This window comes from Geotrypetes seraphini, chromosome 17 (assembly GCF_902459505.1).
Source record: "Geotrypetes seraphini chromosome 17, aGeoSer1.1, whole genome shotgun sequence".
In the NCBI taxonomy this organism is placed as follows: Eukaryota; Metazoa; Chordata; class Amphibia; order Gymnophiona; family Dermophiidae; genus Geotrypetes; species Geotrypetes seraphini.
In genome coordinates this window covers 11,349,027-11,362,571 of record NC_047100.1, presented here as the reverse complement: position 1 = coordinate 11,362,571, position 13,545 = coordinate 11,349,027, and the positions used below count along the sequence as shown (strand labels likewise).

Genomic DNA, 13,545 nt, shown 5'->3' with positions numbered 1-13,545 from the left:
GAAGCTCAATTTAGAAAAAACAAAATTCTTCATAGCTTCACCATACCCATAGATACTACAACTCCACTACGCATCAGCAACCTTAGTTACCCCATTCAACCCACTCTGAAGGTTCTGGGCGTAACGCTGGACCAGGGCCTAACCATGAAAGACCAGGTAGACTCTTTGGTCAAAAAAGTTTTTTTTACTCTCTGGAAACTTTGTCCATTAGAGCATATTTTGACGCACCATCATTTACAATCCTGGTACAATCCCTCATACTGAGCCAACTGGATTACTGCAACATCGCCTATCTGGTAATTTCCCAGAAAAATATGCGGCGATTGCAACTGGTGCAGAATACAGCAGTTAGGCTGATCTTTGGATTGAAGAAGTACGATCACATAACTCCCTCCTACCGACTCCTGCATTGGTTGCCATTGGAGGCGCGTGTGAGGTTTAAGTTCAGCTGCTTTTGCTTCAAGGTTCTATTTGGTCTAGCCCCTAAATACATAACCGACCTATTCTCCTTTTCAACCAATAGACATAAAAAAAGCTCAAACTTGAATTTTGTTTCCCCCCCCGGTTAGAGGATGTAAATTCAAAATTCATCACCAATGTCTTCTCTCTTATCAAGCAGCATTGTGGGGCAACGATCTGAAACAACTACTTACGCTTTCCAATACATATAGGGAATTTAGGAGACAACTAAAAACATATCTGTTCCTAAAGTACATAAGAAATTGATTCGCACAATCTCTCTCTCAATACCAGATCTCTAGAACTGCTAAACACAGGAAAGCTAGGGACCTCCCTCCACTTCAAAATCACTGAGCTCTGGAACAACCTTACCTCCCCTCTTCGGAACTTGAGCTCTCTCCAAGTTTTCCGCAAACATCTGAAAACCTGGCTTTTCTAAAAAAATGTAAGTCTCCCTCCAACTTAGGAATCAAGGAAACTCTTATATCTTGGCATCCCAAGTCCTCTAAATTTTCTTCACACTTCTACCTCTAACCCTCTGTTGTAGTTCCTTCCTATTTCTCCTACTGTAAACCACGTCGAGCTCTACGAACGTGGAGATGATGCGGTATACAAACCTAAGGATTAGATTAGATTAGATATTAATTATGTCAATTCTATTCAATTTGTAACATTTTTTTATAATCTTTGTAAACCGCATAGAACTTCACGGTCCTGCGGTATATAAACCGTTATTATTATTATTAAAAATGAGGATGTGGTTGATGTGGTGCATTGCCATTTTTAACATGTTCAGACGTGTTGGGAAGCCATTTCCACTGTTCTACATTATCATACTAGCAGGTGGTATCAGGCAGGCAGATGTTCTCTTGATCTGTTGAGCTCCATTGCTTGTTTCTGTTTCTAATTTTCTTTGTCAAATGAAAGAAAACAAGTTGGAGACAGCCTGCTAGAAATATTGCGTGTTTTTTGACATCAGAATGGCAAAACCTCTGTGTGTGCAAGTGGTGGTGCTTGTGGGAGTAGGTGAGGGGATGTATATAAGCAAGCATGTCGATGAGTGATTGTATCGGGTGTGCGAGTGGTTTGGGAGTGCATGAGCAGTTGGGTATAATTTATTAACCTCAAGGAAGCAAGGTTACTATGCAGACAGCAGAGCAATGACATTCTGCTTAGCTGGTATTACGATGTGGAATGCTTTGGTGGGTGAGTTGCGACAATGTATTGATTGGATTCAGTTGATTTTAAGATTTTAGTTTGTCATAATTATTATGTTTGTTTTAACTCATATTAACCGTTTAGTTCTTAAGTGGTACAGAAAAAAAATTTAACTAACTAATACCCCACTGATGGTCTAGCATCCATTCTCCTTAGTTTCTTTCTTACATTTTCCCCTCCTTCATTCCCGGCTTTTTTCTCTAACCCTTCCCAACTCCTTATGTCCTCTGTTCCTTCCTCCCTCCTTTTTCCACATCCCTTATCTCCTCCATCAGTACTTTCTCCTGGACATTAGCAAACTGGACTCAAGCTTTGTGCCTGCTCTGCCCCTCCGTGCTGCCTTCTAATATCTCCTCTTCTCCTGCCTCCCATGGTGTCCAGAGTATCTCCTGCTTGGGCAGGCAAAGGCCAGGCTTGTTCTCTGCCTTACCCACTCACTTCCTTTCTTGTCTTCACCACTTGGGCAGAGAGGACCTGCATCCCCTTTCTGCTGCGTGGCTCAATGTCTTTGATACCACTGTGTGTTTGGAGTCACACCAGCCCTAAGCCATGTAAATGCATATAGATGGATAGCAAGATAAATGAACACAGCCTCGATAGTAATCACTCTTACATTGTGTGAAATACAGCTAAAAAGCTGCTCCTAAAAAGTACACATACTGCAGCTGGATCATTATTTAACAAAATCCCCAGAAAGAATATAGTTAATCTTTTCTCTAAAGTGTAGCCCGAGAGCTTATCTCAATGAGCGAAGGGTAACACGGAGCTGGGATGCCTGCATGTCACCCATTGAGACAAGCAGGTAGTTGGGGGAGGGGGGGGCGGTGAGGACGATAGCTAGGGATTGGCTAAAGGATTTTCCCTGCCGGGAGGCTGTGAAGAAATTGGTGCAGGGGGCAATTGGCGATGCGGGGGCGAGGATTTAAAGCTGGGACCTTGGAGGACCCAGCTCCTTCCGGGGTCCTCCAGGGCGGCTTTTTTCTCACCTGCCTGCCTGTGTTTTTGGCTGGCGAAGGTAGCTCGGGGTGGCGGTTCTCCCGAGCTACTGGATGCCGGGGCTTATCCAGCGATGAGCGGTCAACCGGCCGGGAGCTGTGCCTTGGGGTCAAGTGACCCGGTTAAAGAAGCATGTGGTCATGCCACCCCCTCAGATTCTTGCTGATGTGAAAGGGTCGGGGGCAATATAATGCTATGTACACCTGGTAGCTCGGAAGGAGCTTGGTTATGTTGTTAATTGATGTTAATGTATGCAAATTATGTTGAGGCTGTTATTTGGTTATTGTTGATCAATAAACAGAGCTGCGACTATATTCACCAGATTTCAGACTGTGTAGTATTTTGATAGATATTGGGGTAGGGGGGTGAGTGGTGGGGAGTGTTTGATGGGAGACAGCTGAGACTATCCAGATCCCACTGTTAAGCTTTTTATTAATTTGTATGCCTGATAACGTTTGCCTCTGCTCCATACTAACTCAGTGCTGTCCGAATAGCACCAGGGTGGTCTATAATGATTTTCAGTGACATTGTCTGGATAGTGCTACTGAAAATCAATGGATGGCCCCAGCCAAATGGCATTTTTCCCAGACAGCGGATGCAGCTGTGAGGAGGACAGCAGGCCCTTAAGGTCAGGGGTGGGCAAAGCCGGTCCTCGAGAGCCACAGGCAGGTCAGGTTTTCAGGATCTCCACCATGAATATATATGCGATGGGATTGGCACGCACTGCCTCCTTGAGATGCAAATCTATCTCATGCAAATTTATTATGGATATCCTGAAAACCTGACCTGCCTGTGGCTCTCGAGGACCGGATTTGCCCACCCCCTTGCCTTACGTGATAAATAGGCCTGACTGAGAATATTTATTTATTCATTGGGCTTTATTAACCGCTGTTATGAAGAGATTCACCCTAGGTCAGTGGGTCTCAAACTCGCAGCCCCGGGGGCCACATGCGGCCTCGCCAGGTCCAATTTTGAGGCCCTCGGTATGTTTATCATAATCATAAAAGTAAAATAAAACCATTTCTCGATCATATGTCTTTTTAGCTATAAATGACAAAATTATTATTAAGACTTTATAAACTATAAAGAGTTTTACCTCATGCAAAACTGTCATTTCTTTAATAAGACATTAACTAAGAACATAAGAAGTTGCCTCCGCTGAGGTAGACCAGAGGTCCATCTTGTCCAGCGGTCCGCTCCCGCTCCCCCATCAGGCCTAATTGCCTGAACAGTGTCCCTGTCTAATTTTGTAACTGCCTCTAATTCTCTCCCTATAACCTACCTCTACTCCTATCTGTACCCCTCAATCCCTTTGTCTTCCAGGTACCTATCCAAACCTTCTTTGAAGCCCTGTAGCGTGCTCCTGCTTATCACATCCTCCGGTAGTGCGTTCCATGTATCCACCACCCTCTGGGTGAAAAAGAACTTCCTGGCGTTTGTTCTAAACCTTCCCCCTTTCAATTTCTCTGAGTGCCCCCTTGTGTTTGTGGTTCCCCATAATTTGAAAAATCTGTCCCTAACTGAGACTAGCCCTATCTGTGTCCGTTCTGGTTCAGCAGGAACTTGTCTAACTTTGTCTTGCATCCCTATTTTTTTCTGAGGCCCTCCAAAATGTGGCCCTGCAAAGGGTTTGAGTTTGAGACCACTGCACTAGGATGGTGAATAATGGGGCTTTTCTTAATTAATAGGCTTTAAATTGCAATAAGGTACATTAACACAACTTAGTGAGGGTCTAAATCAACTTGATATTGTCTCATTTATAATTAGAAACTTGACATCTACCTAATTTATAGTTTGGACAATAAACAGTCAGATTGGGAGCTTGGTTTCTTAAGGATGATGAACTTCTTTGGTTCGTTCACTATATAAAGGAGGTGTGTCAAAGTCCCTCCTCGAGGGCCGCAATCCAGTCGGGTTTTCAGGATTTCCCCAATGAGTATGCATGAGATCTATTTGCATGCACTGCTTTCAATTGTTTGCTAATAGATCTCATACATATTCATTGGGGCAATATCGAAAACCCGACTGGATTGTGGCCCTCGAGGAGGGACTTTGACAACCCTGGTATAAAGCTATCCCCTCCTTTACAAAGCCACTCTAGCGTTTTTAGCTCCAGCCGCAGCAGGCTCGTAGGAATTCTGAGCATCGGAGCTGTTACCGCGGCGGCCGATGCGAAAAAAAAAAAAAAAAAAGACTAGCGCGGCTTTGTAAAGGAAAGGGGTATATTTGATCAAGAGAGAGTAAGTTCGGAAATGTTCTCAAAAGGATAGACCCAAGAGTAAATGCTTGCCATGTTTCTTGCCTTACATCAAGCAATCGAGAAGAAACTGGATCCGTTTGAATAAATAGGGCTAAAATGGTATTTGTTTTTTCTGCCTGTCTAGTTTACCCATCCCTAGAATCAGACGAAGATAATCCAGTGTTCAAATCAAGGTCGAAAAAGAGAAAAAGCTCAGATGATGCTCCTTACAGTCCGACAGGTAAGCCCAAAACATTTACGGCATTTAGCTACATGTAGTCGCCATACGCGCACAGATGAAAAACATCAGTTCCTAACCCCCTCTTTTACTAAGATGCGCTACGCTTTTTAGCGTGCGCTAAACGCTAATGCGTGCATATTATCCTATGGACACGTTAGCGGTTAGCGAGCTAAAACGCTTAGCACACCTTTGTAAAAGAGGGCCTCAATCTTGAAAGCTGATTGCTTCTACTGTCTTAACAATTTTTTTTTTTTTTTAAGGGAGGCAGGAGATGAGCAGAAGGGTTTCCAAGTTTAACACATTTGACTATTATTATTGCTTTGAAATTTGTTAAAGTTTTGGCACTGATCGTATTCATGGGAAAATAGTATTACTACGCCTCTATTCTTCTACTCCTAGATCAGTGGTCTCAAACTCGCGGCCCGGGGGCCACATGCGGCCCGCCAGGTACTATTTTGAGGCCCTCTGTATGTTTATCATAATCACAAAAGTAAAATAAAACCATTTCTTGATCATATGTCTCTTTAGCTATAAATTACCATATTAGTATTAAGACAACCAAAAAGAAAGATTTATAAACTATAAAGAGTTTGACCTCATGCAAAATTGTCATTTCTTTAATAAGACATTAACTATTTTTTCTGAGGCCCTCCAAGTACCTACAAATCCAAAATGTGGCCCTGCAAAGGGTTTGAGTTTGAGACCACTGGCTAAACTGTAACCATGACAGCCTGTTTGCCTTTGGGAAGCAGAGCTGAGATTGTGATGTCATAATGCCTCATTCCACCAATAAGAGCCAGCCTCATCAGTGATGTCATAATGGCTTGATTGTCCTGTTCTGCCCTCTGCCCTCCAACCCAGCCAGCAGATTAACTGTTCCCCTTAATTCAGTGGTCTCAAACTCGCAGCCCGCCAGATACTATTTTGAAGCCCTCAGTATGTTTATCATAATCACAAAAGTAGAATAAAACCATTTCTTGATCATATGTCTCTTTAGCTATAAATTACAATATTATTATTCAGACTTAGCCAAAAGGAAAGATTTATAAACTATAAAGAGTTTTACTTCATGCAAAATTGTCATTTTTCTTTAATAAGACATTGACTATTTTTTCTGAGGCCCTCCAAGTATTTACAAATGCAAAATATGGCCCTGCAAAGAGTTTGAGACCACTGGTCTAGATAGAATGCTGCATTTCAGCTTTGTATCTGCCTGTTATGGAGACCACCACCACCACCACTCTGGAAACCCCACCCCACCCCCAGTATGTGACTTTATATTAGCTGTGTCCAAGACTTGAATCTCTCTGAGAATTTTATATTTTCAGCAAACATGTTTTCTATCAATATCAACAAAAACCCTTTTGCGGCTGATGCTTGGCCGATATCATCAGACCCCTTACTTTAATGGAAACACTTGCATTTATTAAGCAGGGCATGTTTAGGTTATATTGCTTCCTGGGTTGATTGGGACTGGGGATGCTATGGAAACAGCTTGGGGAAGGAAGATATGGTCATAGCTAGTACTGGATTATAGGTCAGGATTAAGTGCATTGCGGGTAGGGGAACTGACTCTAGTAAATGGCTTTTGTAATTAAAAAAAAAGATTAATCCTGGAAAATCAAAGTAGGCGGCCATGTTAGAAGGGCTTCTCAGAAGTTGTGTTTAGTAGCATATACATTCTTTCTGAGTTGATGGTGTTTCTTTGGGGTGTGGATTCCTGGTTGCCCATGTGCAAGGTTTATATCTGTCCCCGGCAAGCCTGTTCCGTTAAAGATCCTGGGTCCATGAGATCAGGGGTAGAATGCGCCCTGCGAGGGAACAAACTGCTCTTGGCATACCTACCGTATTGCTCACATTCTGAAGGGATATCTTTTTGTTAGAAATCTACATCCCTTTCTGTGCCAAGCTCATTTTAAATGTGGGCTTAATGTTGGAAGGGCAATTTTAAAGTCATTTCTGAAGGGTAAAACGGTGCTTAACTCACAGAAATAGGCGCTTAGAAAACTGTCCCCCCGGTACGGATTAATTGTATAAGTAGCTTCACTACAAGCTGGCCTTTAGTCGCAGTAGGGGGATAATATTCTTGGGGGGACAGGGTAGAGGCCAGGTTTGGAAGTGCGTGCTTACTTTTCAATTTTCAGTATAAGTGTACCTTTCTTCTGAAGAGTACCCACAGAACTTACACCAGGTATAAATGCATGTATGTGCTTTTCTCGCATGCAGTGGTATGGATATTGTCACGCTGAAAATTAATGCAAGGTTCATCCCTGTGGAATTTGCACCTTTCCAGTCACTCTTAAAATTACCCCTAAGGGTGGACATTATCAACATTATCATTAAGCTATGCTATTCTACTGATAACCCCAGTTATTACCTTGTTTCCATGAAAATAAGACCTACCCCGAAAATAAGCCCTAGTCCCTGGATTTGCCAGCAGCAGCACTTCCACCCCGACCCATCTCTCCCTTCCATCTGAACCGCAGAACTTCCCCCCCCCCACCAACCCATCTCTCTCTTCCATCTGAACCGCAGCACTTCCCCCCCCCCACCAACCCATCTCTCTCTTCCATCTGAACCGCAGCACTTCCCCCCCCCACCAACCCATCTCTCCCTTCCATCTGAACCGCAGCACTTCCCCCCCCCCCACCAACCCATCTCTCTCTTCCATCTGAACCGCGAGACAAGAATACCTTATAACAGCATTGGCAGCAATCTACACAGGGTGTTTCACGGCCTTCTATTTCCTGGGCGTTCCTCTACCGCATCACTGATGATATCATCAGCAACGCAGAAGAGGGAACGTCCGGGAGATAGAAGGCCGTGAAGCAGCCTATATAGATTGCTGCCGACGCAGTTAAAAAGTTATTCCTGTCTTGCGGTTCGGATGGGAGGGAGAGATGGGTTGGCGGGGGTGGGGTGGGGGATGCACCTGGCGGGTGGTGGGGGAATAGAAAGATGCTACATGAGGGATGGGAGGAACAGAGAATGGCACGGGGAAAAAAAAATTGTCCCCGTCCCCGCAAACCATCTGATCCCATCTGCACAAACCATCTCCCTTCTGTGTTCCTATTTTCCCCATTTCTAATATCTCCCCTCTATATCTGTATACTCCCTCCTGTGTCCGGCATTGCCCCCCCCCCCCTTGTCCATATACTATCCCCATGTGTCTCCCCTTTATGTCTCTGTCCCTAAGCCCCCATGCACATAATTTCCCCTGTTTCTGTTACCTTCCTGTGTCCAGATTTCCCCTCTGTTCCTGTTCCACACCAATGTGTCTCTCTCCTCTCCAACCCCAACTAGCTTCTTTCCCTCTTTCTCCCCCCGCTTCCAGCATCTGGCTCACCTGCGTGTCCTTCTGTCCTTTCTCTTTCCTACTCCTCGGCCAGTTTTGCTTTGGTGTCCTTTTTCCCCCACAAGCTCTATGGGAAACTAATATGTATTTTTTTAAAAAGGGTCATTTAAGCAGGGTCCTCTGTCCCCCTCCCTCCCTCTCGCCTACCGCAGTCCGTGCATCTCCCTCCCCTCCCTTTACCTTCACTGGTGATTTTCCTCTTAACAAGCAGCCGGAGCATTTCCTGAAGTCGTGGGCAGTTGGCTGGCTGCCTGAAACTTCTCCTCTGCTCTGGAAGGGAGGGATCGAAGCTGCAAGGGTTCTGCTATACAAGGGATGGGAGGGAGGGCTAGAAAGATACTACACAAGGGGATGGGTGAGAAGGGAGGAAAAATGCTGCCGGGGGGGGGGGAGGGAGAGAGAAAGGAAGTAGGAAGATTGGGGTGGAGGAGAGGAAAGGAGAGATGATCATGACATGAAAAAAATAAGACATCCCCGAAAATAAGACCTAATGCCTTTTTTGGGTCCCAAATTAATATAAGACCATATCTTATTTTTGGGGAAACACAGTAGTAACTAGGTGTCGTTGCATAAAATGGGACCTATGCTAAAATAGCACAGTTAGTGGTAAAATAACCCATTTTGAACTCCCAGCTCTCAAATGAGAAAACTTTCAAGGGCAATGGCAAGCTAAGAATGGAACGGAATTAGGACTAGTTGATGGAGAGGGTGCAAATTAGATTTTCAACTCAGACCGTCAGTGGCGTAGCGAGGGTGAGAGGTGCCCTCTTCTCCACCCCCACACGCTCCTTCCCCGTCCCTTCCTGCCGTGTGCGCGACGCTTCCCTTCCTCCACACTTCAGCAATGTTCCTAGCATGAACAGCGACCCTCAATCGGCGCTCACGTCGGCTCGTCCTCCGATGTCACTTGCTAGGCGCGGGTCCAGGAAATGAGCTGGCACGACAGCAGGTGGGGGGGGGGGGGTTGTGGCTCGCGCCGGGAATGTGACAGAGGTACGGGGAAAGGGAAGCAGTGCGCACACACGGCAGTGGGGTAGCAGGAAAGGAGTGGGGAGTCGGAGAGGTGCCTGCGCCCTCACCAAGATGGCGCCCGGAGCGAACCGCCTGCTCCTTTACTATGCCTCTGCAGACATTTATATTAGAAATCATGTGTTTGAAATATTTATTTATTTAAAAATTTACATACCATATATTAACTATATGGTTTACAAAAATGATGATTGTAACAAGTTAATAGACACATTTACGATAACACAGGAAAGCGCTAACAAACGATTGATTTGTCAGCATTTTCTTAAAATTCATCGTCCCAGCACAGTATCGCAAAATTTCAGGCAATGCATTCCAAATAGAGAATGACACGGTGACAAAATTCATCACCGTCCCCGTCCCCGCGGATATCCGCGGGAAATAATCCCATGTCATTTTTTAGTATCTATTTCAACCTCGGTCCTTCTACACCAGCATTCTTCAAAGCAAAGCTTGCGGGTCAGTGGTTGTGGCCATTCATACTCTGATTCTTCCCTCTCTCCTTAAAGAATAACATGAAGATGGTTTCCCGCGGTTATCCGCGGGGACGGGGACGGTGATGAATTTTATCACCGTGTCATTCTCTAATTCCAAAAGCTTAGCACCTGCCATAGACAGAGGGAGGGAATGTAGAATGACTGGAATCAGCAATCCCTTTGACGTATGAGGCAGTTATATGTGGAACTTTGCTGCACGTCAGGCCTCCTATGGATCGCTACGAAGGCAGCCTCTTCTTGATTATGACAGGGATAGGTATGCAGTTGATAACCTGCAATTTGAAGAATTGTGATCGGCTCAACTTTCTGTTTTGGTGGGCCAGTTTATGTTTAGGGTACAAATACGAAAAGATGAATGCAGATATACAAAGGATTTAATTTGATCTGGGGCCCGTTCACATCCTTTGTTAATTCAACATAGTTTCTCGGTTTTCAAATCTTTTCTTTATTTTTATACTTGGCCAGGACAGGGTGGGGGGGGGAATATATTTTTTGGTTCATTTTTTGATCAAATTGTTGGAGGGGAGGGATATTTATTATCTTCTTTGTTATTGATGGAATTTAAGTGCTTATTTTGTAACGAATGTATGTATAATTTATGGCACTTTGTATTAGTTTTGAAAATTAATAAAGATCTATAAAAAAATAAAAAAAAAGAATGACAAGATATGGTGGGAGTATTAAAACGAACAAAGGATGGGGTAGTTGTATTTATGGCAGAAGTATTTTACTTGTTGCTGAGCTGTAACTTTTTCTTTACGGAATATGTTTAGCAAGAGTTGGTCCGTCAGTTCCTCGGCAGGACCGACCCATTAGAGAGGGGACAAGAGTTGCCTCCATCGAAACTGGACTGGCAGCAGCTGCTGCTAAATTATCCCAACAGGTGAGACTTCCACAAACCTTGCAGATAGGCTGCCTTTTGATTTCAAGGTTTCATGTTTCCGATTCCTTGTCTACTAACTGTACATTGACAGTGACACAACCAAAGCATTCTGCTCCTCTTCCGAAATGTATTCTATTCAATGCTCGTTCTTCTATGGTGCTGTTTGTTAACTAAATCATTGAAACTGGTTTTGGGGTAACCACAGCAGTTGTGAAATTTGCAGGTACACTTCTCCCTCCCTATTCGCAGGGGTTAGGGGCAGAGCCCGCCCGCGGATAGGGAAAAATCGCAAATAACTTTTGGCCGGCTCTGACCCACCCCTCCCTCCCCGGACCTTACCTGGTGGTCTAGCGGGGCAGGAGTGATCTTCCGTGCAGAGCCGTGCTGCTGAGTTCCCGTGGTCTCACGAGACTACAACAGGAACTCCCCCTGAGACCACGGGAACTCACGGCACGGCTCTGCACGGGGCAGGAATGTAGGAAGATCACTCCTCCCCCGCGTCACCGCTAGACCACCCGGTATAAAGTCCATGCTCCAATCGCCCCCACACCACCTCCGATCACCCCCCTCCCCCGCCACCTCTGATCGTCTCCCTCCGTTTTTTTCGATGCAAACGAGCAATTCTGAGGGGGGGGGGGGCTGGGGAAAAAAAACGCGGATAATCGAAACCGCGAACATCGAAACTGCGAATAGGGAGGGGGAAGCGTACTCTTACTGTGCAGACTTTATAATCAGTTCTATCTGGGTAGTCTGTCTTTGAAAATTCATTAGTTTCTGCCCCAGATTGCCATGAATAATGGATACCCAAAGGATAATTTACTGAAATGTGTCCTATTTTGAAATTTGTTTCAAATTATTAAGGACATTATAATCTCATAAAAATGACATGCATAAATATATTAATGTACTTTAGTAGAAAGAGCCCTCGAGCAGAATATTAGCACATTCTATAACGTAGGCACTGCCATTCAAACAGGTGCATGTTTAGAATGCTAGTATAAATGCTGCATATATGCCTAAGGGCTAAAATCTATAGTTATACACTCATATCTCTGACTGTGTATAGATTGCAGGTGGGGTGCAAAGATACATGCATATCTTATAGTATTTCACATTTTCTCTGAAACATAGGCACGCAATATAGGCCAGTAACGTGGCTAATTTAAATGCTTGTAAATCAAGCACATACTTGCGTGCTTACCTGGTTACACAGTATTCTAGAAAAAAAAATAGGGACCTACTTTCCTGTATATAATGTTCTCCAATCAGGCACCCATACACGGGCGCCACTATGCTTGATTTCCAAATTAACTGCTTGAGGGCTCTTTCTACTAAAGTACATTAATATATTTATGCATGTCATTTTTATGGGATTATAATGTCCTTAATAATTTGAAACAAATTTCAAAATTGGACACATTTCAGTAAATTATCCTTTGGGTATCCATTATTCATGGCAATCTGGGGCAGAAACTAATGAATTTTCAAAGACAGACTACCCAGATAGAACTGATTATAAACCCTGGCTTAAATAGGGGGTGCCTAAGGTTTTGACGCCTACCAGCTTCCTGAGTCCGATTTTAGGCGCTGCTAGGTGCGATATTATAAATGGCACCTAACTCATGATTGACAGGCACTATGTGCATTATTCCTCAGCGCCTATGTTTTAGGTGCCGTTTATAGAAATCGGGGCCAAAATGTTTTCCAACAAAAGAACGAGAACATTGGTCCCATTTTATGCAATGAGACCCTAGGCCAGGGGTAGGCAATTCCAGCCCTCGAGAGCCGGAGCCAGGTCAGGTTTTCAGGATATCCACAATAAATATGCATGAGATAGATTTGCATCTCAAGGAGGCAGTGCATGCAAATCCATCTCATACATATTCATTGTGGAGATCCTGAAAACCTGACCTGGCTCCGGCTCTCGAGGGCTGGAATTGCCTACCCCAGTCGTCTTATGCTAAACTAGAATGACTTGGGGTAAAATAATAAATAGTAAGTATATATCATTCAAATGTTACGGCAGAAAAATGCTAAAAAGGAAGGAAGAGATCTCAGTAATGTCTTTAGCATGGGTTACTTATTAAACCCACTTTTGCTGAACACTTATGGTGGATTATAATCGTCGGCGACGGAAAATTGAAGACCTTGGAGGTTTACTGGCCCAACAATGTTGAGCTAACCCCCTCTTCTACGAAGCTGCGCTAACAATTTCTAGCGCAGAGAGCCGCGCTGAATGACCCGCGCTGCTCCCGACGCTCATAGGAACTCTATGAGCGTCGGGAGCAGCGTGGGTCATTCAGCGCAGCTCTCTGCGCTAGAAATTGCTAGCGCAGCTTCGTAGAAGGGGGGAGGGGGTAAGTATTTGCATGCAGTTGTTTTTGGATCTCACAAGTACTGTGATGCTGTTCACCTTCATTAGTTTATATGTGAGCAGGATAAATAGCCAAGTTTTATGGCCTTTGGGTTTTTCTCCCTTATTTGGGAGTTTTTTTTAACCTCAGGTTTATTTTCCAGAGCTGGCCTATGATTGTAAAGGCGCTAATTGCACCTGGGGGTCATATACTGGGCTAAGATTTTTGATTTTGCTCTGTGGACTGCCGGAGGTGAACAGTGAAAGACGTCATG

At 44.3% G+C, this 13,545-nt stretch overlaps 1 protein-coding gene across 2 annotated transcripts in view; it reads left to right on the top strand.

The window, feature by feature from the left end:
• PHF2 (PHD finger protein 2) overlaps window positions 1-13,545 on the top strand; it is a 287,511-nt gene that overhangs the window by 259,643 nt on the left and 14,323 nt on the right. For both annotated transcript variants that reach the window (XM_033926403.1, XM_033926404.1), the window contains 2 exons: window positions 5,058-5,153; window positions 10,808-10,917. In XM_033926403.1, coding sequence (XP_033782294.1) covers window positions 5,058-5,153; window positions 10,808-10,917 — 206 coding nt within the window. The remainder of the gene's footprint in view (window positions 1-5,057; window positions 5,154-10,807; window positions 10,918-13,545) is intronic.